This window comes from Leucopleurus acutus (genome assembly GCF_964270905.1).
Source record: "Leucopleurus acutus genome assembly, chromosome: 3".
NCBI lineage: Eukaryota > Metazoa > Chordata > Mammalia > Artiodactyla > Delphinidae > Leucopleurus > Leucopleurus acutus.
The window spans coordinates 3,517,688-3,545,165 of NC_139145.1; the positions used below are offsets into that span (position 1 = coordinate 3,517,688).

At 54.0% G+C, this 27,478-nt stretch overlaps 1 protein-coding gene across 3 annotated transcripts; it reads left to right on the plus strand.

Annotated features, from left to right (window-relative positions):
• Positions 1–9,108: 9,108 nt before the first annotated feature.
• HDGFL2 (HDGF like 2) lies at positions 9,109–27,363 on the plus strand. Of its 3 annotated transcripts, none has more exons than XM_082835162.1 (16): positions 9,109–9,248; positions 11,634–11,710; positions 11,805–11,943; positions 17,529–17,720; positions 21,093–21,209; positions 21,319–21,390; positions 22,001–22,157; positions 22,268–22,343; positions 22,416–22,725; positions 23,800–23,903; positions 24,781–24,854; positions 24,989–25,059; positions 25,420–25,521; positions 25,720–25,912; positions 26,600–26,732; positions 27,063–27,363. In XM_082835162.1, exons 1-16 carry the CDS (start codon positions 9,177–9,179, stop codon positions 27,163–27,165), a joined length of 1,992 nt encoding a protein of 663 aa, XP_082691288.1. In that variant the 5' UTR covers positions 9,109–9,176; the 3' UTR covers positions 27,166–27,363. The 3 variants fall into 3 exon arrangements, with proteins under 3 accessions (XP_082691288.1, XP_082691289.1, XP_082691290.1); XM_082835163.1 differs by having other exon boundaries at positions 27,066–27,363; XM_082835164.1 differs by having other exon boundaries at positions 25,720–25,767; positions 26,671–26,732.
• Positions 27,364–27,478: the final 115 nt, after the last annotated feature.

Genomic DNA, 27,478 nt, shown 5'->3' on the forward strand with positions numbered 1-27,478 from the left:
ATAAGTATGAACTTTCTTTGCTGTGATAAAAGTATCGCACTTATGTAATAAAACGTCCCTATTCTTAGGAAATGCTGAAGTATTTAGGGGTGAAGGGTCATGATGGATGTATGAAACTTTCAAATGTTTAAAAACAAATACGTATATATTCACACACATATATAAAGCACATATGGAAAAATGTTAACAATTGTTGAATATAGGTGTAAGGTTGTGGTGCTTTTAAAATATGTCCATAAAATCTTTGATGCTCCTACTTTCCAAAGGTGGAGCCTAATTCCCCTCCCCTTGAATGTGGGCTGGACTTGGTGACTCACTTTTTTTTTTTTTTTTTTTTTGTGAATGGCAAAGAGGGTTGCTCTTTATTTGACTTTCTCAAAGGCTCCAGTATGCTCAGTAAAGTTTCAGCTCATTCTGGGATGGAAGGAAAGGAACAGTGTGGACTAAATGTAGCATAATGTGACAAATATGACATAATGCTTGTTCAGTGGTATCCTTTGTTTTCATGGTTTGAGATAGAGAAAACTAATTAAGTGGCTGAATTTGGACAGGAATCCAGGTTTCTTAACTCTCCATCAAGAAAATAGTCTTTTTTTCCCTCACTATACAATACTATTTGGACAACAGAGAAAAAAGTTTTTTCCTAAGCCACGGAGACTTAAGTTTGGCAATGCACCAAAATCATGATCCGATGTTAGATCTCAAAGCTGGAAGTAAGTTTTTGTTTTTTAGCTCTTTAATTTTTGAAATGGCAAGTTACCTTTATAGGTTGGGACAGTATCCAACTTCCCTTTTTTAACTTGTCTCTCCAAAGGCCGAGCTATTGCCACACGCTGCACTTTATAAGAATTAAGATCCCGTTTGTAGGTAATACCAAGATCAATCTCCCCCTGCTTTGGTTTATATTCTTCTGGTGCATGGCGAGGCTGTTTGACTATTTCATAAGGACGATAATCCGACTTAAATGTTGTTATTCCTTCCATTTTACGACGATATGCTCGAAATTCTTGCTTGGGCTTCAGACTCTGAGGTGGAAGAACATTGCCATACATAGGATATGTATGGCAAATATTCAGCCGCAGGTACAAATCTGACACAGACACCAGGTCCTCATGCTCCGGGCTCGCGGGGTTGGCTCCACAGCTCCTGCGCACGCGCAGCTTCTGCGACTCCACCGCGCCGGCCTCAGTCGAGGCAACCGCGGGGGCCCGGGGCGCCGCCGTCGGGGCAAAGGTCGTGCGTCCCCAGGTGACTCACTTTTAACAAATGGAATTGGGCGGAAGTGATAGCGTGCAGCTTCTAGACTAGATCATAAAAGACACTGCGTCTTCCTCCTTGCTCTTGCATTTGAATGACTCAGTCTGGGGGAAGCCAGCTGCCATGTGGTGATGATGCCCAAGCAGTGATGTGAGGAGGTCCATGCTATGAGGATCTGAGGCCTGCAGCCCATAGCCATGGGGGGGAGCTGACACGGAAGTGGCTCCTCCAGCCCCCGTTGAGCTTTCAGATGATGTAGCCTTGGCTGATTGATATCTTGACTGCAGTCTCATAAAAGACCCTGAGCCAGAACCCCCCAGATCCCTGACCCTCTGAATCTGCGTGACATAATAAATGTTTGTTTGTTTGTTTTTTTGTTTTGGCTGCACAGCATGGCATGTGGGATCTTAGTTCCCCAACCAGGGATCGAACCCACGCCCCCTGTGTTGGAAGCGCAGAGTCTTAACCACTGGACTGCCAGGGAAGTCCCAAAGGTTTGTTGATTCCAGCAACTAAATTTTGAGGTAATTTGTTAGGCAGCAGTAGCTAACTAATAGAAGAACGTACTGTGTTCATTGTGCTACCCTCTTCATCTATTCTAAATGTTTGAAATATTGAAAATTAAAGTTTAGTACTGTGAAATAAAGGATCATATCCCTCATATTCTCAAATGAAGATAACAGACTAACCCAAAATCACACAGCCAGACAATGGCAGAAAGCCACCCCTTTCCCTGAGAGTAAAGTGCTGTCAGACTATGTCTGGCATTCAACGTCAGGAGGCTCCTGAGGCTCTAAGAAGCCTCATCTCTTGTCACCACCCACTTTGCCCTCTCTGCCTTAGCTACCTGGCACTATTCATCGCTTATTACCTCCAGACCTTTGTCCAGGCAGTCACCTCTGCTGGAAGAGACCTGTCCCCAATCTGTCTAAAGTAGTCCTCTTCCTCCAGGTAGGCCTCCCTGACTACCTTCCTCATGCTGGATGTAGTCTACTCTGAGCTCCCAAAGCACCTCCCTCTTATAGCAATCATTGGTAATATTTGCTGAGTGCTCTTTACGTGCCCATATTCTGTATGTCATCTTCACAATCTTCACAGCAGCTCTGTTTATAAATCAAACAGTGTTAGGACTCCCATTTTACAGATGAGTAAACTAAGTTCTGGAGAAATCAAATTGCTTGCTCAAGGTCACCCAGCTTTTACACGGCTTTTGATTTTTGTATTCCAAGATATCCCACAGTTGCAGAAAAAACTTCTCCTGTATTTTCTTCAAAAAGCTTTGTAGTGGAATTCCCTGGCGGTCCAGTGGTTAGGACTCTGCACTCTCACTGCCAAGGGCCCGGGTTCGAGCCCTGGTCAGGGAACTAAAATTCCAGTAGCCGTGTGGCTCGGCCAAAAATTTTTTTTAAATAATAATTTTAAAAAGCTTTGCAGTTTAATTTTTACATTTAGGTATGTGATTAACTTTAAGATTTCTTTCTGTGCGTGTGTATGATATAAGGTAGGGGTCAAGGTTGTTTTTATGTATTCATGTGGCTATTTAGTTGTCCTAGAGAAATAGGACTTCAACTCTATAGGGTCCTTTTTTTTTTTTGCGGTACGCGGGCCTCTCACTGTTGTGACCTCTCCCGTTGCCGAGCACAGGCTCCGGACGCGCAGGCTCAGCGGCCATGGCTCACGGGCCCAGCCGCTCCGCGGCATGTGGGATCTTCCCGGACCGGGGCAAGAACCCGTGTCCCCTGCATCGGCAGGCGGACTCTCAACCACTGCGCCACCAGGGAAGCCCAAGATTTTTTTTTTGATGTGGACCATTTTTAAAGTCTGTATTGAATTTGTTATAATATTGCTTCTGTTTTATGTTTTGGTTTTTTGGCCCTGAGGCATGTGGGATCTTAGCTCCCTGACCAGGGATCGAACCTGCACCCCTTGCATTGGAAGGAGAAGTCTCAACATCTGGACCGCCAGGGAAGTCCCTATAGAGTCCATACTTTTAATCCCTGTGGTCAACGGAATAGTGCTCCCTAAAAATGACCATGCCTTAATCCTGAGAACCTGTGAATATGGTGACATTTGTGGCAAAAGAGATGCTACAGATGTCACTAAATCAAGGATCTTGAGATGCGGACATCATCCTGGATTCTTTGGATGGGCCCCACGAAGTCACAGGGTCCTTATAAGAAGGAGGCAGGAGGGTCAGAGAAGATGCAGTGACCACAACAGTATGAGAGGGACGTGATTTGCTATTGCAGCTTTGAAGATGGAGGAAGAAGCCACAAGCCAAGGAACGCAGGCGGCTTCTAGGAACTGGAAAAGGCAAGGAAACTGATTCTCCCCTCAAGCCTCCAGAAGGAGTGCAATTCTGCCTGTATTTGGATTTTAGCCCAGTGAGACCCATTTGGGTCTTCTGACCTCCAGAATGGCCAAAATAGATTTGCATTATTTTAAGCCACTAAGTTTGTAGTAATCTGTTACAAAAGCAATAGGAAATGAATACAACCCCTAGACTAAATAACCCTAGGAAACAAGTACTGATATTTCTCACCAATTTATAGGGGAGGTTGCAAAGTTCTGGATGGACTTGTTCATATCCCCGCAGCTTGCAGAGGGATGATTCAAACCCAAGACCATCAGACCCCAATCACACTTCAGTGGGTGCTTCTTGAACCATAATGCAAACTCAAATCCCATGGGGAGCTTGTTTATGTATTTTTAAAAATATTTATTTATTTTATTAACTTATTTTGGCTGCGCTGGGTCTTAGTTGCAGCACGTGGGATCTTTGTTGCAGCATGCAGGATCTTTAGTCGGAGCATGCGGGCTTCTTAGTTGGGACATGCGGACTTCTTAGTTGCAGGATCGAACCCAGGCCCCCTGCCATGGGAGCGCGGAGTCTTACCCAGTGGACCACCAGGCAAGTCCTGGGAGCTTATTTAAAGGCAGATTTTGTTGCCTCTGGTCTTGAGAGGGGCTGCGATTCTGAATTTCTGACAATACCCTCCTGGGGAGAATGAATGAGGCAGGAATGAATGAATAAATGTTACCCTCACAGCTCAGGTAAGGAGAAGCTCTGGGTCAAATGTCCAACACTCCCAGATTCCAATCCCCCGGTGCTATCCCTCTGCCTCAGTTTCCTTATCTGGAAAGCAGGGGTGAAAAATAACAACTGACGTGGGAATGAAATTAACCATGTTAAATGTTTACTATATGTGACTTGGAACATAGTAGCTGCTCAATAAATCTTAGTTATTATTCTACTTGGGTAGGTGGGCAGTAAATATTTGTTAATCAGAGGATTGAGGGACTTCCCTGGTGGTCCAGTGGTTAAGACTCTGCACTCCCAATGCAGGGGGCCAGGTTCGATCCCTGGTCGGGGAAGTAGATCCTGCATGCCACAACTAAGACGCAGCACAGCCTAAATAAATAAGTAAATATTTTTTAAAAAAATGATAAGATTGAAAGCCGATGGCCCAGGCTGTAAACTGGAGATCAAGCCTGCAGCACACAGTAGGTGCTCAGGTCACCTGCTGATTAGAAGGAGACATTCCATGCAGTTCTTGGGGCAGGGCAGCACCTTCCCCACCTTGTCTCCTCCGGCCAGGTGCCAGGCACCATCTCTCAGGGAACAGGAAGCAAAGTCACCTCCCCAGGTGATGACTAATGGCCCAGCCGTTGGCTTCAGTGGCCTCTGATTTGGCGGGAGGGCATGGCTCCTCTCCCAGCTCAGGCTGCCACTTTGGGGGAGCCCTCCTAACCCTCTTGGGGAACTCTGCCCTCTGGCTTCCATCAGAGCCTGATCTTTTTTCAGCTGCTCGACATAGCTCAGTCTCTGGTTTTCTGCACTGGCTCAAGGTCTGGGGGAGAAGTTTGCACTGAATCAGGAGGACCCTGGAGGTGGGAACCCAGAGAAGTGGCATTCTTGCCCTAGGAAGGACTGGATGTATGACCTCAGGCAAGGCATGCCCCTCTCTGGGCCTCAGTATCCCCATCTGTACCCTGGCCTAGGCCAGACCCCTCTGCACCAAGTTCCTCATTTATTGTGCAACTTCTACCTCATGTGAGGGTGCCAGATTTAGCAAATAAAAATACGGGATGCCCAGTTAGATTTGTATTTCAGACACAAATACTTTATTGTTTTATATATATAATTTAAATTTACAGGGAATTCCATGGTAGTCCAGTGGCTAGGACTTGGTGCTTTCACTGCTGGGGCCCGGGTTCAATCCCTGGTCAGGAAACTAAGATCCCGCATGCCCAGTGGCTCAGCCAAAAAAAAAAAAAAATTACAAACTTAACCATTTGGAAAAGAACTATGTATCAGATATTGTTATTTCATGATATATGCATTATTATTTATTTTTATTGTGATAAAACATATATAACACATTAACCATTTAAACTATTTTTAAGTGCACAGCTCAGTAGCATTAAGTACATTCACACTGTTGTGCAACCATCCCCACCATCCGTCTCCAGAACTTTCTCATCTTCCCAAACTGAAACTCTGTCCCCATGAAACACTGACTCTCCATCCCCTCCCCCAGCCCTTGGTCCCACCATTCTACTTCCTGTCTCTATGAATTTAACTCCTCTGGGGACCTCCTATAAGTGGACTCATACAGTATTTGTCCTTTTGTGACTAGTCTATTTCACTGAGCATAATGGCCTCAGGGTTCATCCATGTTGTAGAATGTGTAATAAATACTGTTTTAGTATAGGTATGTCACAAATATTGCATGGAACATACTTACCCTAAAAAAGTATTTGTTACATATCTACAATTCAGATTTAACTGGTAATCCTGAATTTTATCTGGAAATGTTACCTACAGCCTTTCTTCACACAGCAGCCTAAGGAATCTTTTTTATTTTTATTTTATTTATTTTTTAAAATAAATTTATTTATTGTATTTATTTTATTTTTGGATGCATTGGGTCTTTGTTTCTGCGTGCGGGCTTCCTCTAGTTGCCGCAAGTGAGGGATACTCGTCGTTGCGGTGCGCGGGCTTCTCATTGTGATGACTTCTCTTGTTGCGGAGAATAGGCTCTAGGCGCGCAGGCTTCAGTAGTTGTGGCACGCGGGCTCGGTAGTTGTGACTCGCGGGCTCTAGAGCACAGGCTCAGTAATTGTGGCGCACGCGCTTAGCTGCTCCGCGGCATGTGCGATCTTCCCGGACTAGGGCTCGAACCCATGTCCCCTTCATTGGCAGGCGGATTCTTAACCACTGAGCCATCAGGGAAGCCCCAGGAATCTTTCTAAAAACAGCTTTATAGATATATCATTTACATACCCTAAAATTCACCTTTTTTAAGTGTACAATTCAATGAATTTTACTATATATTTACAGAGCTCTAGGACCATCACCACAATCTAGTTTTAGAACATAGGGTGATTTTCCATCACCTAAAGAAACCTCATACTCCTTTGAAGTCACTCTAGATTCCTACCTTCAGCTCAAAGCAAATACTGATCTACTTTCTGTCTTGAAAATTTTACCTTTTTGGGACATTCTATCAAATGTCATATGATGTTGGAATCATAGAGTATGTGATCTTATGTCTGGCTTTTTTCACCGAGTATAATGTTTTGGAAGTTAATCCCTGTTGTAGTGTGTATCGATCCTTCGTTTCTTTCACTTGCTGAAGAGTCAGCAGTAAAATTCATCATCAGGATATACCACATTTGGTTTATCCATTTATCCATAGATGGCCATTTGGGTTATTTCCCCTTTTTGGTTTTTGTGAATAATGCTGTTATGACTATTAGTTGTATAAGTTTTGGTGTGGATGTTTGTTTTCATTTCTCTTGGGTAGATACATAGAGTTGGAATTACTGGTTCATATGGTAAGTCTTTGTTTAACTTTGTAAAAAAACCCCTGCCTTTTTGAGATGTATTTCACATGCATAAGGATGTTTCTTGAGATTAAAGTATTATCGCTGTACCCTGTGATCCAATCCCTCCAGGTTTTTTTTCCCCAAGAAGTTAAAATAAAACCCAAGCGTGTTACTGATATTCACAAGGCATATGATAGGTCCTTAACGGACCCTTTTGCTATCCGCTCTGCCCTAAATGCCCTCCCAGGGCCCACCTCCCTACCTGGACCTATTTCTAGTCATCTTTGAACTCTCTGGTTAAACTACTATCTCCTCCAGAAAATACTTCTGTTCCCCCATGATAGACGAAGTCTCTGGCATTACTCAGCTTTTTTTTTTTTTCTTTTTCCTTTTTTTAAAAAATTGAAGTATAGTTGATTGACAATGTTGTGTTAATTTCTGCTGTACAACAAAGTGATTCAGTTATACATATACATACATTATTTTTTATGTTCTTTTCCGTTATGGTTCAGCACAGGATGTTGAATATACTTCCCCGTGCTATAAAGTAGGACCTTGTTGTTTTATTCAGCTCTTTCTTCTTCTTTTTTAAATAAATTTATTTATTTATTATTTCTGGCTGCGTTGGGTCTTTGTTGCTACTCTACGTTGCGCTGCATGGGCTTCTCACTGCAGTGCCTTCTCTTGTTGCGGAGCATGGGCTCTAGGCACACGGGCTTCAGTAGTTGTGGCATGCTGGCTCAGTAGTTGTGGAGCCCAGGCTTATTTGCTCCGCTGCATGTGGGATCTTCGCGGACCACGGCTCGAACCCGTGCCCCCTGTATTGGCAGGCGGATTCTTAACCACTGCGCCACCAGGGAAGCCCAATTCAGCTCTTTCTTAAGCATCCTATTTTACTCAGAGTTCCTTCCCTGGGTCTTAATTACAAAGAAATTAACATTTCTTTGCCCTGCTAGACGTTGGATACTTCAGGAGCCGGAGTAACAGCACCTAAGTACTTCCAGTATTTCCTGCTGCCAGGCAGTTTCCAGCGCCTTAGGGGCGGTGATGTCATTTAATCCTTACTCCCCTATAAGATCTGTACCATTATGAGTCCCGTTTTACAGGTTGGGAGACTGAGGCAGAGGTTACATAACTTGGCCAGGCAGTGCTCAATACATTTTTCTCGACTGAATTAGTATGTATATTGGGTATTTTGTGGCTCTGGCATATGGTGCTCAATAAACTTGTCGTGAGTGAAGAAATAAGTGTTTTGTGAATTTTTTGGCTGTTTATCCTCAGACCCCCACATGACCAGTCCCTACCCCTAAGCCCCGCCCCCTCGAGCAGGCAACGGCGCGTCCCTATTTTGAGTTGAACCTTGTCTCTTGCGATATCCAATGGCGGACAGCCGCTTAAGCCTTTCCTCCTGTGGTAGCTAATGCCGGTTCTCTACCTTGAGCCGCTCCTCTCGTGGTACCCAATGCCCTTCAGCTCTATATTACGCCCCTCCTCACAGGAGCGGGAGGCTATCAATGACGCGCCCCCTACAGTGATTGGGCCTTCTTTCCTGTGGTAATCCAATAGCATGTTTCCTACTTAAGGCCCCTCCTCCTGTGGCGTTCTATGGCCCGCCCCTCTACCCTAAGCCCGGCCCCGAAGGAGCCTGGCTGCCTGCCTCTTCTCTCCCAGAGCGCCTGTTTCTCTCCTCCTACCTTTCCTCTTTCACCTCCCTTAACCTCCGTCCCCTCCCATTAGGCTTCTGGGTCACGCCCCCTTGGCTCTACCCGTTATCCAATCCCGTTAACTTGCTCTGCTCCAACCCCTCTTCTCATTGGTCGCCCTGCTCCTCTATCCCCGCACGTGGTCTTGAGCGACGGCGTCGCCCTCCCGTGACGGCCTGAAGGCGGGACTTCCTGCGAGGGGCAGGCCAATAAACACGCTCCGACCCGCTACCTAGGCCGTCGCCCCCGCCCCCTCGGCGCCCTGTTCCCGCCCCCGGCTTCGCCTCCCCTTGCCGCCGCTGCTGCCGCCGCCGCCGCCGCCGCCGCCGCCGCCGCTGCCCGTGCCGCAGCCGCTTCCCGCGGCCTGGGTCTCCCGCCGCCAGCATGCCGCACGCCTTCAAGCCCGGGGACTTGGTGTTCGCCAAGATGAAGGGCTACCCGCACTGGCCGGCCCGGGTGAGGCCGCGAGGGAGATGGGCCAGGCGACGGGGGGTTGGGGGTGGGGTGGGGCAGTAGGGGCCCCGGGCCTGAGGGACCCGCGCTCCCGGGGTCTGCGGGACTCCGGGCCCGAGGAACCCGCGCCCCGGGGGTCTGGGGGGACCCGGGCCTGGGGGACTCGCGTGCCTGGGGGTCTGGCGGTCCCCGGCCTGAGGAACCCTCGCGCGGGGATTGTGCGGGAACCTGGGCCAGGAGAGGTCCCGGGCCTGAGCAACCCGCGCGCTGGAGATGCGGGGGGCCCCGAGCCTGGGGGATCCGCTCTGGGGGTCCCAGAGCCGAGAGGTATGGGGTTGAGGGACCTGGGGCCTGAGGAGCCAGGGTTCAAATCGGAAGGAGTTTGGTGGGTGTGAGGGGAGCTGAGGAATCTGGTATTTGAGAAGAGGGTTCAAACGAATGGGAAGGAGGTTCTCCAGGCTGAAGGACCTCTTTATGGGGGGCAACAAGAAGCCAAGTTCTGAGGGGCTGGGGGTCCTCAGCCACGTATGAAGGGGGCCTAGGGATAAGGGCTCCAGTAAGGGAGAATGGTTGAGGGTCAAGGTTGAGAGGTGCTCAGCAGGACCAGGGCTGGAAATAGGGCTGGGTGCTGTGTTCACAAGGTCGCTGGAGCTGAGGGGACTGGATCTGAAAATGTGGGGCATCAGAGACCGGAGATTGGAATAAGACTTGTTTGGGGGACCCTGGGGACTGGTGCCGCCCGTCCCCCAGGACTCCCCCGCCAGACTCTGGTGGAGGAAGCTGGTGGGGGCACAGGGTGGAGGGAGGGCTTGGGGTGGGTGGAGGCATGCTTGAATCAGAGGCCAGCCACGGGGACTCAAGCTGGAAAGAGAGAGCCCCTGAGGGAGGGGGCTGGGCCCAGGGGACTTTAGGGATCCCCTCTGGAGGAAGCTGGGATCCAGAGGACCCAGATGATTCGAGGGGTCCAGTTCTGAAGGGAGTCTTGCGCGTGAGTCTCAGAACTGCAGAGTGGAGTTTCAGGCACTGTCTGTGGGGCAGGCCAGTGTGGAGGAGGGAGCAGGAGGTTGTTGCCATCCCCAGGTCTAAGTCGCCCCAGGACTGAGGTTGGTGGAATATGCATGTTAGGACTGAAGGAATTTGGAGGGGGAGGCAGTAGAAGCATGAAGCTCAAGGCTCGGCTGGAACACAAGGAGCTCAGGAGTTGCCTGGGCAGTACTGTGGAGTGCCTGGAGATTTCATCCTCGTTCCCTGCCAGACCCTCCCTCCCTCTGGGTGGAAGTAAGCAGGAGGGCATCACACAGAGCTGGGCGTTTGGTTGCAGAGAGGCCGCCACAGGATGCCAGGAGTGGGCTCAGGGACTGCTAACTAGGCAGCCCTGAGCGTGGTCCTTAACAGGTGCTGCCGCTGAGATGTCTGTGCCTCAGGCTCAGAGGCGGGGCCTGGGTGAGGTCAGAGCAGAAGCGGGCCTGGAAGGCATGGCAGGCTGGTCCTCAGGGTGATGGAGTTTGGGGATGCGTCTGTGCAGGAGCGGGATGCTTGGGATGGGTGTTTGGGGCCCAGGGCCCAAGGACTTTGAAAAGTAGCCCAGAGAACTGAGGAAGGAAGCTGGGTGAGGGGGGCAGGGAAGGTTCCAGCAGCTCCCAGGCTTTGAAGAGGACGGGAAGGAATTAATGGGGACCAGAGAACCCACCCTAACCTGATTTGCTCGGGCTTACTTTCTTGGAAGCACCAGAGTGATAAAACTTTACGGGCACTTCCCTTCCTCCCAGAGTACCAGTTTCTCCCTCTCCTCCGCGCCCCCCTCCAGCTGGCTCTCTTAAGCCCAGAATGCTTCCAAGCACCTGATTGGAAGGGAAGGGGCTGCTAGCCTCCTGTGGGGAGATGACTGACAGCTGCTGGAGCCCATGGGCCTATAGGGAGAGGGTGGGACTTCCTGGATGCTCGGGGCCTGTCTCCTGCAGCCCACCCCCCACCCTCTGCATCCTTGGAGCTGCCAGCTGCAGCCTCTGGTAGACTGATCACCGATTGCCTCTTTGCGGGAGGGGGTCCCGTGGGAGGGTCCTGGGAGTTCACGGAAGCTGGGCTTGGCCCCAGCCCCTGGCTGCTCAGAGGACCGTATTTGGCTTTGCCCAGGTGAAATAACTACCTTGGGGGGAGAGAGAGCACCCTGGGGGGAGCGGACAGGTATGCAATTGGGGGGGGGGCACGTTGCACAAAAGAAGGCAGATGCCTAATTGGAAGGCGATGCGTCTTCCTCTGTTGAAGGCTCCCCTCCTCCCAGCGTGCTTTCCCCCAAATAACTTGGCTGTTTTCCTGGTCACTTCCTGGGTCAGTGGGTGAAGCTGTCCCCCACCCCCCAGCCACCCCCTGACTGGCCTCTCACTGCAGATCGATGACATCGCCGACGGTGCTGTGAAGCCCCCGCCCAACAAGTACCCCATCTTCTTCTTTGGTACCCACGAAACGTAAGTGTCCCCCGCTGGGGGTGGATTTTTCCCAGCTGTTGCCTCCCGGAGTGGCCTGGCTCACCTGGGCTCGGCCCGTGGTTCTTTTCTCCAGAGCCTTCCTGGGACCCAAGGACCTGTTTCCCTACGATAAATGTAAAGATAAGTACGGGAAACCCAACAAGAGGAAAGGCTTCAATGAGGGCCTGTGGGAGATCCAGAACAACCCCCATGCCAGCTACAGTGCTCCTCTGGTGAGTCGGTGCCGGGGGTGGGAGGCTGGCGGGGGTCTGCGGAGCCCAGGTCAAGCAGGCACTCGAGCATGCTGGGGACCAGAGGTGGTCTTAGCTTGTCCCACAGAGAAAGGAGAGGCCTCTGGGACAGGGCTCCTCCCGCTGGGCGCCGCTGTTGTTTGGGGCCTCATCATTCTCCGTGAGGGCAGTCCTGGGCACTGTCGGGGTTAGAGCAGCATCCCTGGTCCCACCCACTCGATGCCAGGAGCTCCTTCTTTACCCAGTTGTGACAACCAAACACGTCTGCAGACATTGCCGAGTGTCGGGTGGAGGGGTGCAGGATCCCCCCCTGGTGAGACCCACTGCTCTAGGATTAGCCTGAATGTGAAACGGCATCGTTAGAGCTCCTAAGAAACCTTTTGTTTTCTAAGGAGAAAAATTTTTTTCCTTTCAGTAACACCCTTTCCTTCCCCCATTACTGCCAGATTTCAAACTCAGAAAAAGGCTGTGGGTAGTAGAACGTGAGAGCTCTTGCTCAGGTGGGAAAGAGTGCTAAGAGTCACAGAGATGACATTCTCAGTGGCAAATCAGTGTCTGGAAACAATCAGGGAAAAGAGGGAATTTAGAGAAGTTGAAGTTAAATTCGTAAAAAAGCCATGGAAAGCTGAGGAAGGATGGCAGAGGGGTGCCTTGCTCTGGGTGTTTTGGGGCGAGGTGCAGACAAGGGGAGTCGCGGGGAGGTGGAGTAGCCTGGCCTCAGCACGGGTGGGCTCCAGGTGGGCCGGGAGACCTGGCGAATTGACTGCAGGGCTCGGAGCTCTGCTGTTAGGGAAGAAACGGACTTGCCATGTGGTCTGTGGGCAGGGAAGCGGGAGTGTGAGAGAAGGACCGAGTAGTTTTGTAGCATCCGGTCCTGCTTGAGAACTCGGGGTCTCAAGATGGTCTGGGTGTGCCTCTCCTGTGCCTTCCATCTACCCATCGACCAGGCAAACACTCCTGTGTAGACCCCGGCCGCACGCATGCCATGTGCTGCACTAGGGACCAGGAATCCTAGGTGATGCAGACACGCCTCTTGCCTTCTGGGAGCTCACGATCTAGAACCTGGGGTCCGTTCGAGAGCTCTCTCCAGTGCTGAGGGTTTGGCAGCCTCTTCTCAGGGGTCCAGGCCCACGTTTCATGTGTGTGGTCTTTTACCTCCCGTGTCTTTTACCTCCCGTGGTGGGTCTGGGAGATGGACGTTCCCCCTGCTTTGGTCCCCACCGTCTCTCCAGGCTTTGCACATTCCCCACTTGGGTAAACGGATCGGAAGTTGCTGAAGGTAGCTGAGTTTCATGAGACCGTATTCTGGCCCCAGCTCAAGTGCTGGTTAGTCTCGTCCTAAGCTTATTGCCTCCAGGTGAATCATCACACCATTTAATGTTTATTACTCACCCTCAGCCTGTGAAGTACCACGTAGATGCCTGCCCTCAAGGAAATGAAACTCAAAAATGGTGTAACCTTGGGGCTTCCCTGGTGGCGCAGTGGTTGAGAGTCCGCCTGCCGATGCAGGGGACACGGGTTCGTGCCCCGGTCCGGGAAGATCCCACATGCCGCGGAGCGGCTGGGCCCGTGAGCCATGGCTGCTGAGCCTGCGCGTCACGAGCCTGTGCTCCGCAACGGGAGAGGCCACAACAGTGAGAGGCCCGTGTACTGCAAAAAAAAAAAAAAAAAAAGGTGTAACCTTGACATTAAACCTGCCCCATACAGACTCCCCAGGTTGAGAAGTAGGTATAGGTGTGAGAGCATATTACTGCTGTTTGGTTCTCTGACCCATCTGTGCCTCCAAAAGAACACTGGGTTAAAAATGCAGATCCCTGGGCCCCACCCCGAGAGGTTTAGGTGTGGTAGTTTAGGACTGAGGCCTGGGCACCTTGAGGTGGTTCATCCCCCGAGTTATCTAGATGCTTCTGATGGAGCCAGTCCACAGCAGGCTTTTGGAAGCACCGCTTGGAGGGTGCCCAGGCAGTCTGTCTTTTCATCCTATAAGGTTTTACTTTAGTTTTACGTTTTGAGTGGGAGTACAGACTCCTGGTACAAGAGTGAAAAGTACAAAAGGGCGTACGGTGAGGGATCAGCCCTGCCTCGCGGCCATTCTGTTTAAGTTTCCTCTCAAGGTAGCCCTAGCTACCAGTTCCTTGTGTGTCCTTCCAAGATTCTTTGTTCACGTAAAACCCTACATAGCTTGCTTTTTTGAAGCATGTAATGCTCCACTTGGCCTTATTCCCCCAATTGGTCTCCCTCGTCTGTGCAGAGAACAGCTTCATTCTTTTTGACAGCCTTAGCTCACTGTGCTCCCACCAGGAGCGTACGGCAGGGCCTGCCAAGCCAGGAGGTGGAAAAACGGTATCTCAGTGCGGTTCCAGCTATATCCAGTAATCCCAAGATGGGCTGGGTAGGTGGAATCTTTTCCGTCTTACAGCTGAGCACGCTGAGGCCCGGAGTGTTCGCTTGATTGCCGGGAAGGACCCAGCTAGAACGTGAGGCCTCAGAGACCTGGACCAGGGTTTTTCAACTTCCCTCCCTCTCCGTGGGGCGTCCTAGGCCCTGTGGGCTGTTGAGCAGCATCCCTGGCCCCACCCACTCGATGCCAAGACCCCCCCCGCATCTTGAAAATTTGAATGTCTCTAGACATTGCTAAATGCCCCCTTGGGGAGAGAATCATCCCTTGTTGAGAAGGATTGACCTAGAAGGATCCCAGTTGATACATCCTCGTGACCTGATAGAGGAGGTAAAGGGACCTGTCCCAGTAGCTGGTTCGAGCTGAGCTGGAACTAAAACCCAGGCCTCCCGTCTCCCAGGCTGAAGTTCTTTTCTGGTCGGTACAAGCCAGGTGGGGTCCTGGAGGGGCAGGTGGGCACGGAGAAGGACCTCTACACATGGATCCTGGGGTAAGAGCCCTGCTGTGTGGATGCGTGGACCTGGGTTCGAGGCCTGGCTCTTCCTCCTGTTCACCGTGTTCTTTGGGGTTTGATTGACGTCACCTCTCGGAGCCTCAGTTTCCTCATCTAAAACAGAGGCTCAGGGTACGACAAGCTCTCACGGGGCTGTTGGTGAGCCAGTGCACATCAGGCACCCGGCACAGGGGTGCAAGGTGTTGGGGACCGAGGGGGCCAGACTGGGCCTGACCTTCCCTTTCCACCTCTGTCACCCTCCCGACCCATTAAGACAGTGAGAGGGGGCTTCCCTGGGGCTCCAGGGGTTAAGACTCTGCACTCCCAATGCAGGGGACACGGGTTCAATCCCTGGTCGGGGAACTAAGATCCCGCATGCTGCACCGTGAGGCCAAAAAAAAAGAGAGAGACAGTGAAAGAGACCAACACTCATCACTCATCTCACTCAACCAGTGGGTCTCGGGATGGTTGCAGGTCAGCTGGCTCTTGGCCTTTATTTCCTGGTTCCTCTCCGAGCCACCAGTGTTCCCGTCCTCCAGACGTCTCCATGGGGATCGGATTTCCCAAAACTTTTGCTGGCAGGTAGTTAGGTCTCATGGGCCGAGCCCAGGAGATGCAGAGTTCCTGGCTTTATCCCCAAAGCACAGTGCGGGGCAAGTCACTTACCTTCCCGGAGACCTTGTTTCCCCACTTATGGAACATGCCCACTCGTCCCAGTCGCCTCCCCGGCTGTCGAGGCGCACATCCGGCCACAGTTGGTTGAGCGCTTAGCAGAAGCAAGCTGGGGTTTGTAACAGGCAGTAGCTGTGTCCAGTGGGCCAGGCTTCAGGGCCCAGCAGAGCTGGCTTGCACCCCAGCTCTGTCGCTTAGTCGCCGTGTGATCTGGCTCCATCACGCCGCCTTTTGCCTCGTCTGCAGAGTGAGAATGACAGCTCCCCACATGTTACACGGAGAGAGTTGATCCCTCGTGTCTGCTAGCTCTCACTGCCACGAGGCTGACTCCGTTCCTCCCGCAGACGATCAGCAGGGTCCTGGACCCTCCATTTAGTCATTCACACTCCAAGCTGCTGTTTCCCCCGTGAAGCACCGGGACGTCCTTTCCCTTCTCCACTCACCAGGGGTGCCCCAGAGAAAAGTGACGCCCCGGAGGAGAGGCGTGAGGGAAATCCACCTGAAAGTCTGATGGTTCTCTCTCAGTGTTTCAGGTTTGGGGCTTCACCTACTTCGTGTGGCACTTTTTACCCTTTTTTTTTTGTTGTTAAATTTTTGGCTGTGCCACACGGCATGCCAGATCTTAGTTCCCCAACCAGGGATTGAACCCATGCCCCCTGCAGTGGAAGCATGGAGTCTTAACCACTGGACCAGCAGGGAATTCCCTGTGTCATATTTTAGATCCCACATATAAGTGATATTGTATGGTATTTGCCTTTCTCATTCTGACTTACTTTGCTTAGTATGATAATCTCTAGGTCCATCCATGTTGCTGCAGATGGCATTATTTCATTCTGTTTTACGGCTGAGTAATAGTCCAATGTGTATACGTACCACATCTTCTTTATCCATTCATCTGTTGATGGACATTTAGGTTGTTTCCGTGTCTTGGTTATGGTAACTAGTGCTGCTGTGAACATAGAGGTGCGTGGATCTTTTCGAATTATAGTTTTCTCTGGACATATGCCCAGGAGTGGGATTGCTGGATCATGTGGTAGCTCTATTCTTAGTTTTTTGAGGAACCGCCATATTGTTTTCCATGGTGGCTGCAACCACTTTACATTCCCCCCCGCCACCACAGTGTAGGAGGGTTCCTTTTCCTCCTTACCCCCTCACTCTGGTCTGCTCACGTGGCCGTGGTCGGTCTCCCACTAGATTGTAAGCTCCCCAGGGGCAGGGCCACGTCTGGGCGCTCCCACCTCCCTAGCACAGTGCCTGGCACCTGGCCGCTGCTCACAGACGGCAACTGAGTGTGCAGACGAGCCCGGCACGCGGCTAGCACAGAAGTGCGATCTGCGCGTCTGCTATGTTTGCGGCTGTTAGCGCCTGAGCAGGCACTGTGGCTAAAACAGAAACAGAAGTGCCTGGAAGTTCGCGCCCAGAGGTCCTGTCCTAGGTCATTTTCCTCCTCATTAGTAATTGCAATAATAATCATGTTTACAGAAAGCAAACCTCGATGGACCTCCTGCCAGTCTGGGCACTGTCCTCAGTACATGCCACTTCTGTCTCACCCTCGCCACAGCCCTGTGAGGCCAAAGTGGTGTCGGCCCCATTGCTCAGATGGGGGATGAGGCGCACAGGGGCTTAAGTCACTGGCCCAGGGTCTGCCCTCAGATCCTGCAGTGCTTGAATCCTAGTGGCTAGCCCACACGTGCCCATCTCGCCCTGCCGCATCAGTCCTCAGAGCTTTCTGTTTTGTTTTGTTTTTTAATATTGTTTGGCCGTGCCGCATGGCGTATGGGATCTTAGTTCCCCTACCAGGGATTGAACCCACGCCCCCTGCATTGGGAACACAGTGTCTTAACCACTGGACCGCCAGGGAAGTCCCCCTTGGAGCTCTCTGAGCCTCAGTTCCCGCATTTGGAGAGCGAGCAGGCCAGACCCTGACACTTGAGACCTGGCCAGTGGCTGCTGCCCTGTGGGCCACGCCTGGTGGTGACCTGCTGTCTCTGTCCCCACCCCCAGCCGGTGAGCTCCTCCGACAGCGAGGCCCCTGAAGCTGATCCAGCAGTTGGCAGTGAGGACGACGAGGACCGGGGGGTCATGGCGGTCACAGCTGTGACCGCTGCAGCCGCCAGCGACAGGATGGAGAGTGACTCGGACTCGGACAAGAGCAGTGACAACAGCGGCCTCAAGCGGAAGGCGGTGGCCTTGAAGGTAGGGGCGCGGGGGTGGGGCGGGCACAGCCGGCCTGTGGGGGGCTGTGGCCCTCCCTGCTCCCTCCACAGGTTCCGTCTGGCCGTCTGCTCTTCTCCTTCTCCGGCCTTTCCTTCCTTCAGTTTTTAGTACATTCACAAAGTTGTGCCAGCATCCCCTCTGTCAGTTCTAGAACTTTCCATCACCCCAAAAAGAAACCCCGTCCTCACTGGCAGTCCCCCCACATCCCCACCCTCATTCCCTAGTACCCAGGAATCCGCCTCTGTGGAACTTGTCTGTTCTGGACGTTTCCCATCAGTGGAATCACACACTGTGTGTCCTTCTGTGCTGGCTTCTGTCACTGAGCATCGTGTCCTCAGGGTCCATCCACGTGGTAGCGAGTGTCAGGGCTTCTCTCCTTTTCATGGCTGAGCGATATTCCTGGGTATGGCCCAACCACACTTTATCTGTCATCTGTTTATGGACGTTCGGGTTGTTTCCACTTTGGGGCCATCACAAATAACGCTGCTGTGAACATCCGTGTACAAGTTTTTGTGTGGATGTGAGTTTTAAGTTCTCTTGGAGAGATTCTCTTTCCTGCCTTTTTTCCCCTCTCCTCTGCCTTTTGACTGCTTCCGAATATTTGGGTGCAGAATGAAAGGACCGGGACCTAGCAGCAAATTCTTTTGATAGAGTAAGGCATTGTTTTTATGATTTTTAAAAATAACATTTGCTTTTGGTTCCATTTATAACAATAAGCCATGCTCATCGTAGATAAGTTAGAAGATGTGAAAAGCATAAAGAAGCCGGTGAAAAATGCCCGAACTATCTGAGGGGGTTTCTGCGCCAAGGACTAGAAACATCCTGATGTGTTTCTCTGTGATCTTGTGTGTGCCTCACGGGCGGGGTGGGTATGTAAAGTATGGAATTGGCAATCACGCACGTAATGTGTCTTGCTGTTTTTCCACCTAATAGATGAGCATTTCCTTGTCCTTAAACGTTATGATTATTTTTTAATATTTTATTTATTTATTTATTTATTTATTTGGCTGTGTCGGGTCTTAGTTGTGGCACGCGGGCTCTTCGTTGTGGCGTGCAGACTTCTCTGTAGTTGTGGCACGTGGGTTCAGTAGTTGCAGCACGTGGGCTCTCTAGTTGTGGCGTGTGCCGGCTCTAGAGCATGCAGGCTTAGTTGCCCCGCAGCGTGTGGCATCTTACTTCCCCGACCAGGGGTTGCACCCCCATCCCCTGCATTGGAAGGAGGATTCTTTTTTTTTTCTTCTTCTTTTTTCCTTTAACATCTTTATTGGAGTATAATTGCTTTACAATGTTGTGTTAGTTTCTGCTGTATAACAAAGTGAATCAGCTATATGCACACGTATATCCCCATATCCCCTCCCTCTTGCGTCTCCCTCCCACTCTCCTTATCCCACCCCTCTAGGTGGTCACAAAGCACCGAGCTGATCTCCCCGTGCTGTGCGGCTGCTTCCCACTAGCTGTTTTACATTTGGTAGTGTATATAAGTCCATGCTACTCCCTCACTTCGTCCCAGCTTACCCTTCCCACTCCCCGTGTCCTCAAGTCCATTCTCTACGTCTGTGTCTTTATTCCTGTCCTGCCCCTAGGTTCTTCAGAACCTTTTTTTTTTTTTTTTTAGATGCCATATATATGTTAGCGTACGGTATTTGTTTTTCTCTTTCTGACTTTCTTCACTCTGTATGACCGATTCTAGGGCCATCCACCTCACTACAAATAACTCAGTTTTGTTTCTTTTCATGGCTTATTCCATTGTATATATATGCCACATCTTCTTTATCCATTCATCTGTGAATGGACACTTAGGTTGCTAGAAGGCAGATTCTTAGCCACTGGACCACGAGGGAAGTCCCTGGCATCGTTTAAAAGTCCCTGTTGTTTCTGTTTACAGTTACTGAAGGAGTTAGACAGAAATATGTTGAAAATAAATGCCCCCCCCATCCTACCCCTTAGGTATTAACCACTACTTGTAGGTTAGTATGTATTCAGGTTTTGTTTTTTGGGGTTTTTTGGCCAACTTTGCGTTAAATGAATATGTCATTATTACAACACCTTTCCCCCACACTAGGGAGGCATTTAGACGACCTCTTCCCTCGTAACCCAGCACCCTAGCTGGGAACACACCTATTGGTGTTCCTTTCCCCATTTTGGGGGGTGTGGCTATGGCTTTCTGCCGGGTCAGCTTTGTGCTCTCTCTAGTTAACGTTCTTTTGTCGCTGTTTTTCTGTGTGTCCACCATCTCTTCACGTGGTCTCCCTCTGTGCATTTCTGTGTCCTAATCTCCTCTTAAGGACCCCAGTCATATAAGTCCTTCTTATAAGGACCCCATTAGGCCACCCTAATACCTCATTTTACTTTAATTATCTCTTCAAAGACCCATCTCCAAATAGTCACATTCTGGGGTCCTGGGGGTCAGGTCTTCATTGTATGCGTTTTGGGGGAACACAGTGCAGCCCATCGTACCCTGGCCTTGGTCAGGCCCCGGAGTAGGTGAGATGCTCTCAGTAAGTGCTTGTGACGAGAACCAGCGAGTCTGGGCTGTAACGGGACAGAGGCAGAGGTGCATCGTACCTAAACCCACACCCTGACGGGGAGGACCGGGCGTCAGTGGGCCGAGATCTGTGTCCAAAGCTCAGTCCTCTTTGCCTCCTCAGTTCTTCCTTTATACAGTTTCTTAAATTGGCTTCTTTGAGTGAGCATCTGGGAGTCTGTGAACCCCTGAAACCTAATTCGGAATTGTATGTGTGTGTGTGTTTAAAAAATCTTTCTTATTGAGGTGAAATTCACATAAAAAAATTAACCGTTCTGAAACGTACAACTCAGTGGCATTTAATAGAAGTGGTGCAACCACCACCTCCATCTAGTTACAAAACATATGTGTATGTGTTTTTCTGGGGGAAGGATCCCTGGTTTGTATTCTTTATTTTTTTTAATTGTAGTAAAATACACACAACATGAAATTCATCATCTTAACCATTTTTAAGCGCACAGTTCAGTAGCATTTTACATTCACACCGTTGGGCAACCATCCCTACCATCCATCTCCAGAACTTTCTCATCTTCCCAAACTGAAACTCTGTCCCCAGGAAACCCTGACTCCCCCTCCCCCTCCCCCCGGCCCCCACCATCTACTTCCTGTCTCTGTGGATCTGACTCTCTAGGGATCTCCTGTGAGTGAGATCACAAAGTATTTGTCCTTCTGTGTCTGGCTTCTTTCACTGAGCATCATGTCTTCTAGGATCAGTATTCCTGGTTTTTATCAGATTCTCAAAAGGGTCCCTGCCCTCCTCCCCCCAGAGTTTCCCGAGCACATGGGCTTTCTCAGTTGCTGATGTGTCCGGGCTGCTCCCCTTCCAGATGTCGGTCTCAAAACGAGCTCGAAAGGCCTCCAGTGACCTGGATCAAGCCAGCATGTCTCCATCCGAGGAGGAGAACTCGGAAAGCTCCTCCGAGTCAGAGAAGACCAGTGACCAGGTGAGCAGCTGGCCGGACCCTGGGCGGGCGCCCAGGGGGAGGGATGCACCGGGGGGGGGGGGGGGGCCGGCCGGTGGGCAGCACGTCCAGCTCCCTTCTCTCTGCCCAGGACTTCACCCCCGAGAAGAAAGCCGTGGTCCGGGCCCCACGGCGGGGTCCCCTTCCAGGACGGAAGAAAAAGGTACGGGTGTTTTATTTTGTTCCCACACACCGGCCGGTGGAAGCTCCTCAAGCATCTCCCCACGGTCACCAGCCACCGTCTGAGGTCGGGGTCAGTCCGTTTTGGAGGAGGGGAGGCTGTAGGCCCCAGGGAGACCCCGGGGCCCGCTGACATCCGCCTCCACCTTCACTCATGGCTTTGGCCCATGGTTTCCAAGCGCCGTGTGCACGGAGCACCTCCCCGGAGCAGGAGGCCGCTGCTGCCCCCGAGAGGGCCTTAGAGGCCGGTTTGGAAAACGGGATGCTGGCATCGGAGGGGGGGCAAAGCACTCTGAGGGGCCCCATGAGAGAGAGAATGCACGCGTGCGCGCACCCGTGTGCAAGTGTGATGTATGTGCGTGTGTGTGTGTGTGTGTTGTGCGCAGGCAGGCATGTATGAGCGTGTACAAGTGTGTTGTGTGTATTGTGTGTACACAAGTATGTGTGCATGAGCGTGTGAGTGTGGGGTGTGTGTGTGTGTCCGGGGTTCTGGGCCAGACGAAGGGCTGTGGGTTTGGGCGGGGTGGGGCGCTGCAGGCACACCTGGGGCTGCCCTCGCCCTGGCTGCTCTCACCTCCCCGGGCCTCCCCCAGAAGGCGCCGTCAGCCTCCGACTCGGACTCCAAAGCAGAATCGGACGGGGCCAAGGCTGAGCCTGCGGCCGTGGCGAGGTCGGCGTCCTCCTCCTCCTGCTCGTCCTCCTCCGACTCGGACGCGTCCGTAAAGAAGCCTCCTCGGGGCAGGAAGCCAGGTAGGCCGGCTGGGGGGTGCTGCCCTGGGCCTGCGCCTGGCCTGGCGGTGGGGGGGGGAACGCCCACCGAGAGACGCGGGAGAGGCCACCCTGCCCCCGCTCTTCCATAGCCGAGAAGCCTCCCCCCAAGCCCCGTGGGCGGAAACCGAAGGCTGAGCGGCCACCGACCACCTCGAGCAGCGACAGGTGGGTGCGGGGCCCTCGGGGCGGGGGCGCGGGCAGGCTGGGACGGGAGCCCTAACCGGCCCGCATCCTCAGCGACAGCGACGAGGTGGACCGCATCAGTGAGTGGAAGCGCCGGGACGAGGAGCGGCGGCGCGAGCTGGAGGCGCGGCGGCGCAGGGAGCAGGAGGAGGAGCTGCGGCGGCTGCGTGAGCGCGAGAAGGAGGAGAAGGAGCGGCGGCGCGGGCGGGAGCGCGGGGAGGCGGCGCGTGCGGGCAGCGCCGGCAGCAGCGGCGACGAGCTCAAGGACGATGACGAGCCCGTCAAGAAGCGCGGCCGGAAGGGCCGGAGCCGGGGCCCCCAGTCCTCCTCCGACTCGGAGCCCGAGGCCGAGCTGGACAGAGAGGTGCGTCCGGCGGTGTCCGTGCAGCAGCCGTTGTGTGCGGGGCGCCAAGCGGTCAGGGAGACAGAGAGCCCCCTGTTAAGGAGCTGACACTTGAGGGAGGGGGACAGGCAGCGGACCACCTGAGGATGGTGTGTGGTGCCAAGGAGATGGAAGCCAGGGCGGGGTGTGAGCTGCGGGGGCGAGAGGGTTTCCATCGCAAAGAGGGCAGACCTCAGAGGCTTCAGGCGGGCAGCCGACCTTAAGTAAGGATCTGATTGAAGTGAGAAGGTATCTTGGGGAGAGGCATTCCTGGCCGAGCGCACGGCCCGTGCAAAGGCCCTGGGGCAGGACCGTGCCTGGTGTGTTGGAGGAACAGCCAGGAGGCCCGTGTGTCTGGAGCAGAGTGAGCGAGAGGGAGGAGGGGAGGGCAGGGAGGGGAAGGGGTAGGTCGTACAGGGCCTTGTGGAGGACTTGGGCTGTTACCCCAAGGGAGGTAGGTGGGACCCTGGAGGGCTGTGGGCAGAGGAGGGGTGGGTGCTCACAGGTGCCCTCTGGCTGCTGCGGGGGAACGGCTTGTGGGGTAAGCATGGGAGCAGTTCGGCCTCTGGTGCATGTTGGTGGTGACCCTTGGCACCGTGTGTGACCACAGGGCGTCAGCTCTCTGTCCTCCTGGCTCTCACAGGCCAGCCTGAGTCCAGGAATCCGAGCCCCCCGGGCCCATTGCCTTCTGGTCCGAGCCCAGGATCCCACTCGATAGGGGTGGGGGAGCCGAACAATGCCCTGTTCTCTCTCCACTGCTCTCCGTTTTGTCACAAAAGGGGGACCAAGTTCCCTGGCACAAGAGGTGTGTTGCTCGGCAAGAGGAATGCAGTGGGGCTGCCCCACTGTTGGGTGATCCTTTCAGACCCTGAGAAGCTGCTGCCCGGGGATGGACTGGACACGGGATCCATCCTGCCCAGGCTATCAGCTCCCATCAGGCGAAGGTGATAGCAGGGAATGTCACACTGTGTCTCTAAGGGAACAGCTCAGGGGTCTGGCTGGGGCAGCCCCACGCCGCCTGGCGCTCCAGCCCCTCCCTTTCTCTGGTTGCTACAGGTGAAGAAATCAGCGAAGAAGTTGCACCTGCAAAGCACAGAGCCCGCGCGGAGACCCAGCCAGAAGGAGAAGAGAGGGCGCCCCGAGGAGAAGCCCCGGGCCAGGTCCGTTCCCGCACTGCCACTCCTCCCATAGCCCCCTGGGGGTCCCCACATCTCAAGGGAGGGCCCCAGCTTCTAAATTCAGTCTTCGAGACTGAATCCAGTTGAAGTGTCTGGTTCTTGGGGCCCCATCAGGTTATGCAGGAGTCACTGCCAAGGTCTGTGGTCCTTCCCCAGAGCAGGCCTCTCCCCCCAGGGTGACCCTGCTCCCAGGGGACACCGGGCAGTGTCCTGGGACATCTGTGGTGGTCACGTGGGGGCGGTTCCTGGGATCCAGTGGTGGAGCCAGGGAGGCTGCCCCTCTCCCCACAGTGCCCAGGATGGAGCCCCACAGAGGATGACCCGGCCCCCGTGTCGCCAGTGCTCAGGGGGCGAGACTGTCCCCAGACCAGTGGTTCTCAGGCTTTTTAAAGTCCAAGGCCCACTGAGGTGGGAGCACAGAGCCCATCTCCCTGCCCCCTTTTATGTGGAATCCCAGCCATCAGTAAACGAACCTGCCCCGTGGGAATATGGCAGCCAGGCTGCCGAGCAGGATGTAGACTCGAAGGCTCGGTGACGTGCCAGCTGCCGTTGCCCGGCATCATATCAGAGTAACTCATGTGCGGGGGTCTACGTAACTAGCCACTCACCCTTAACCACCTGTTTAAAAAAAAAAAAAATTATGGGTTTTCACATTATTTACTTCCTAGAGGAAGGGTTATGTCTTGGGTTCCCTCGGGTGCTGCCCTAGACCAGGTCAGGCGGGCCTTGAGCCTCCTCCTCCCAGCCTCCCGGGCCTCCTGATGGTTTCCTTCTGCAGCGGCCATGGGTCCCCCCACAGGCCCCCAGCCCTCAGTGGGGACATTGGTCAGGGGCCTTCTAAGGGCGCGACTCCCCACAGGCCCGCGAAGATGGAACGGACCCGGAAGCGGTCGGAAGGGTTCCCACCAGACCGGAAGGTTGAGAAGAAGAAAGGTGAGGGGCCAGCTGCCCAGCCCTGGTTGCAGCCTGAGGTCGCCAAATGGGAGGAGGGACGGCCCTGGAGGAGCCGGCTCCCATTACCAGGGACCCCGCTCAGGCCTGGGCGCTGCGTTCTCTCTTGGCCACAGAACCTTCCGTGGAGGAGAAGCTTCAGAAGCTGCACAGCGAGATCAAGTTCGCCCTGAAGGTTGACAATCCGGTGAGACCTTCCTCGGGGTGCAGAGGTCATGTTTCAGTTCCCCTGCCCCCTCATCGCTCGAGTTCCCTTAGAAGTCTGGGGACGCTGAGGCAAAGCCAGGCCGCACGCGCAGGGCAGGGTCCTTGTTCACGTGGGCGCCCACCAGATAAGGGCCCAGCTTGGCCTCCTGGGTGCAGTGCTCTGCGTTCCCACCAGGTGGTGCCACACGAGGCCCCAAGACCCCTCGAGTTCTGGGTGCTTCACCACTGTCCCCGGGGCTCCCTGTTGCTCAGCCCAGGGTGTCCTTCTCTGCCCTCTTGGGCCCCCTAGAACCCCCGCAGCTAGGCGCTGACCCTCCTCGCTGCCCTCGCTGCCCTGCAGGATGTGAAGAGGTGTCTGAACGCGTTAGAGGAACTAGGGACCCTGCAGGTGACCTCACAGATCCTCCAGAAGAACACGGACGTGGTGGCCACGTTGAAGAAGGTGCGGCGGGAGCCCAGGGGTTGAAGGGGCTGGTGGTGGGGCTACGGGTCTGCTCGGGGCTTCCGGCCACAGCCGCCTGTGGTCAGCGAGGAGGAAGCCGTGCGCACGGGAGGCGCTGCGGGGTGCGGTGATAGGGGAGGGTCTCGGACGGGGGGTGAGGAGGCTGCGCCCCCTGAGCCAGGCCTCTTGGTGGGCCAGATCCGCCGCTACAAGGCCAACAAGGAGGTGATGGAGAAAGCTGCGGAGGTCTACGCCCGGCTCAAGTCTCGGGTCCTGGGACCAAAGATCGAGGCCATCCAGAAGGCGAGCAGAACTGGGCCGGAGAAGGCCGAGGAGATACTGGCCGGAGAGGAGGCCCCTGCGGAGAGGGCGGAGGACGAGGCGAGCACTGGTGAGGAGCTGGCGGGAGGGGCGCCGAGCAAACTGCCCAGGTGGCGCCATCTGTCGGCACTCGCTGTGCAGGCTGGCTGTGTCCCCAAGGCAGCTGATGTCTGGGCCACACGCCCCTGTGCTGCTCATAGGCTCCATCCAGACCCTCAGAGCCAGGTAGCAGGGGAGGCTGTGTGTGTGTGGCCAGGTGCACGAGCGTTTCTGGGACGGGCGGTCGCAGAGGTCTGGGAGGGGAGGGCCACGGGTGGGCTGAGAGGAGCAAGGGCGTCTGTGGCGGGGACGGTGGCTGCGGGGACAGGAGAGCGTTCCTTCCTGCTGGGGCCATGCGGTCCTGGTGAGAGATGTTTGGAGCAGCCCTTAAGACCAGCACCGAGAGGGCTTAGCCGAAGCCGAGGCTGCCCGGGGGAGAGCACAGAGGGGGCGTCTCTCCTTACGTCTGTTGGGACACGGCGTGGCAGGCTTTCCCCGCTGTTGCCCACGGCCATGCGTTTACCGGCCCCTCCCATCTCCAGGCCGCGTGGACGGGCCAGGGGCCGGCTGGAGGAAGAGCCCCACGCAGCCGCGGACCCCGCGTGCCCGGTGGCTCGGGGGTGCGGGTGAATCCAGGTGCACAGGCGGGTGCTCACACGCTGCTCACTCTCTGCAGGCAGGTTGCCCCACAGCGTCCCACGAGCTTCTCTCCCCACAGATCTCTCGGCCCCTGTGAACGGCGAGGCGACGTCCCAGAAGGGGGAGAGCATGGAGGACAAGGAGCCGGAGGAAGGACAGAACTCAGAGGAGGGGCCAGGGGGCGGCTCCTCTGAAGAGCCATCACACAACGAGTAAGTGTCGCTGGGGCCGCAGGGGCGACTTCCGGAGAAGGCAGCCCGGTGTCTGAGCTGCTCCCAGTTGGGTAAGGCCCGAGGGACATCAGTCTCCCGCACGCTGACTGACCCCCAGGCCCCTCGGAGGGAGCTCGGGGCTCGGGGCCGGCTGGCCTGGGCCCGAGCTCTCGGAGGGTGGCTCCCTCCTGACACCCGCCACGGGAGCCGGGGCTGCAGGCAGGCAGGGGGAGGTTGGGGGCGAGGGCTGTTGGTCTCTGTAGGTGGAAGGAAGGAGACAGACGGCGAGGGGCCTGCTCACCCCTGCCCGCCCGTGCTGTCCTCCACCAGCAGCGCGCGGGAGGGCCCCGACCTGGACGGGCCCGGGAAGGAGCGGCAGGAGCGAGAGAGGCTGCGGGTGGACTCGGAGTCCCTGGACGACGAGGACAGCTGAGCCGGGTGGCCCGTGGCCGGGCCCCGCCGCCACTCGCAGCTGCCCCGAGGCCTGCCTGGCTCCTTCCCGGCACCCAGGGAACAGAGAACTGTTGGGGAGACACTGTGTTGTTCGTATTTGTCCCCCTGGGTTTTTTTTCTGCCTAATTTCTGTGATTTCCAACGGACATGAAATGACTATAAAGGGTTTTTTTAATGAAAAAAATTGCTTTTATTGGCTTGGTTTTCTAGCATCACTGGTTTGCAGTTGTCAAGGGGCCGTCCAGGGACAGAGGGTTTTAAGCCATAGGGTCACCGTGAGCAGCGAATATGAA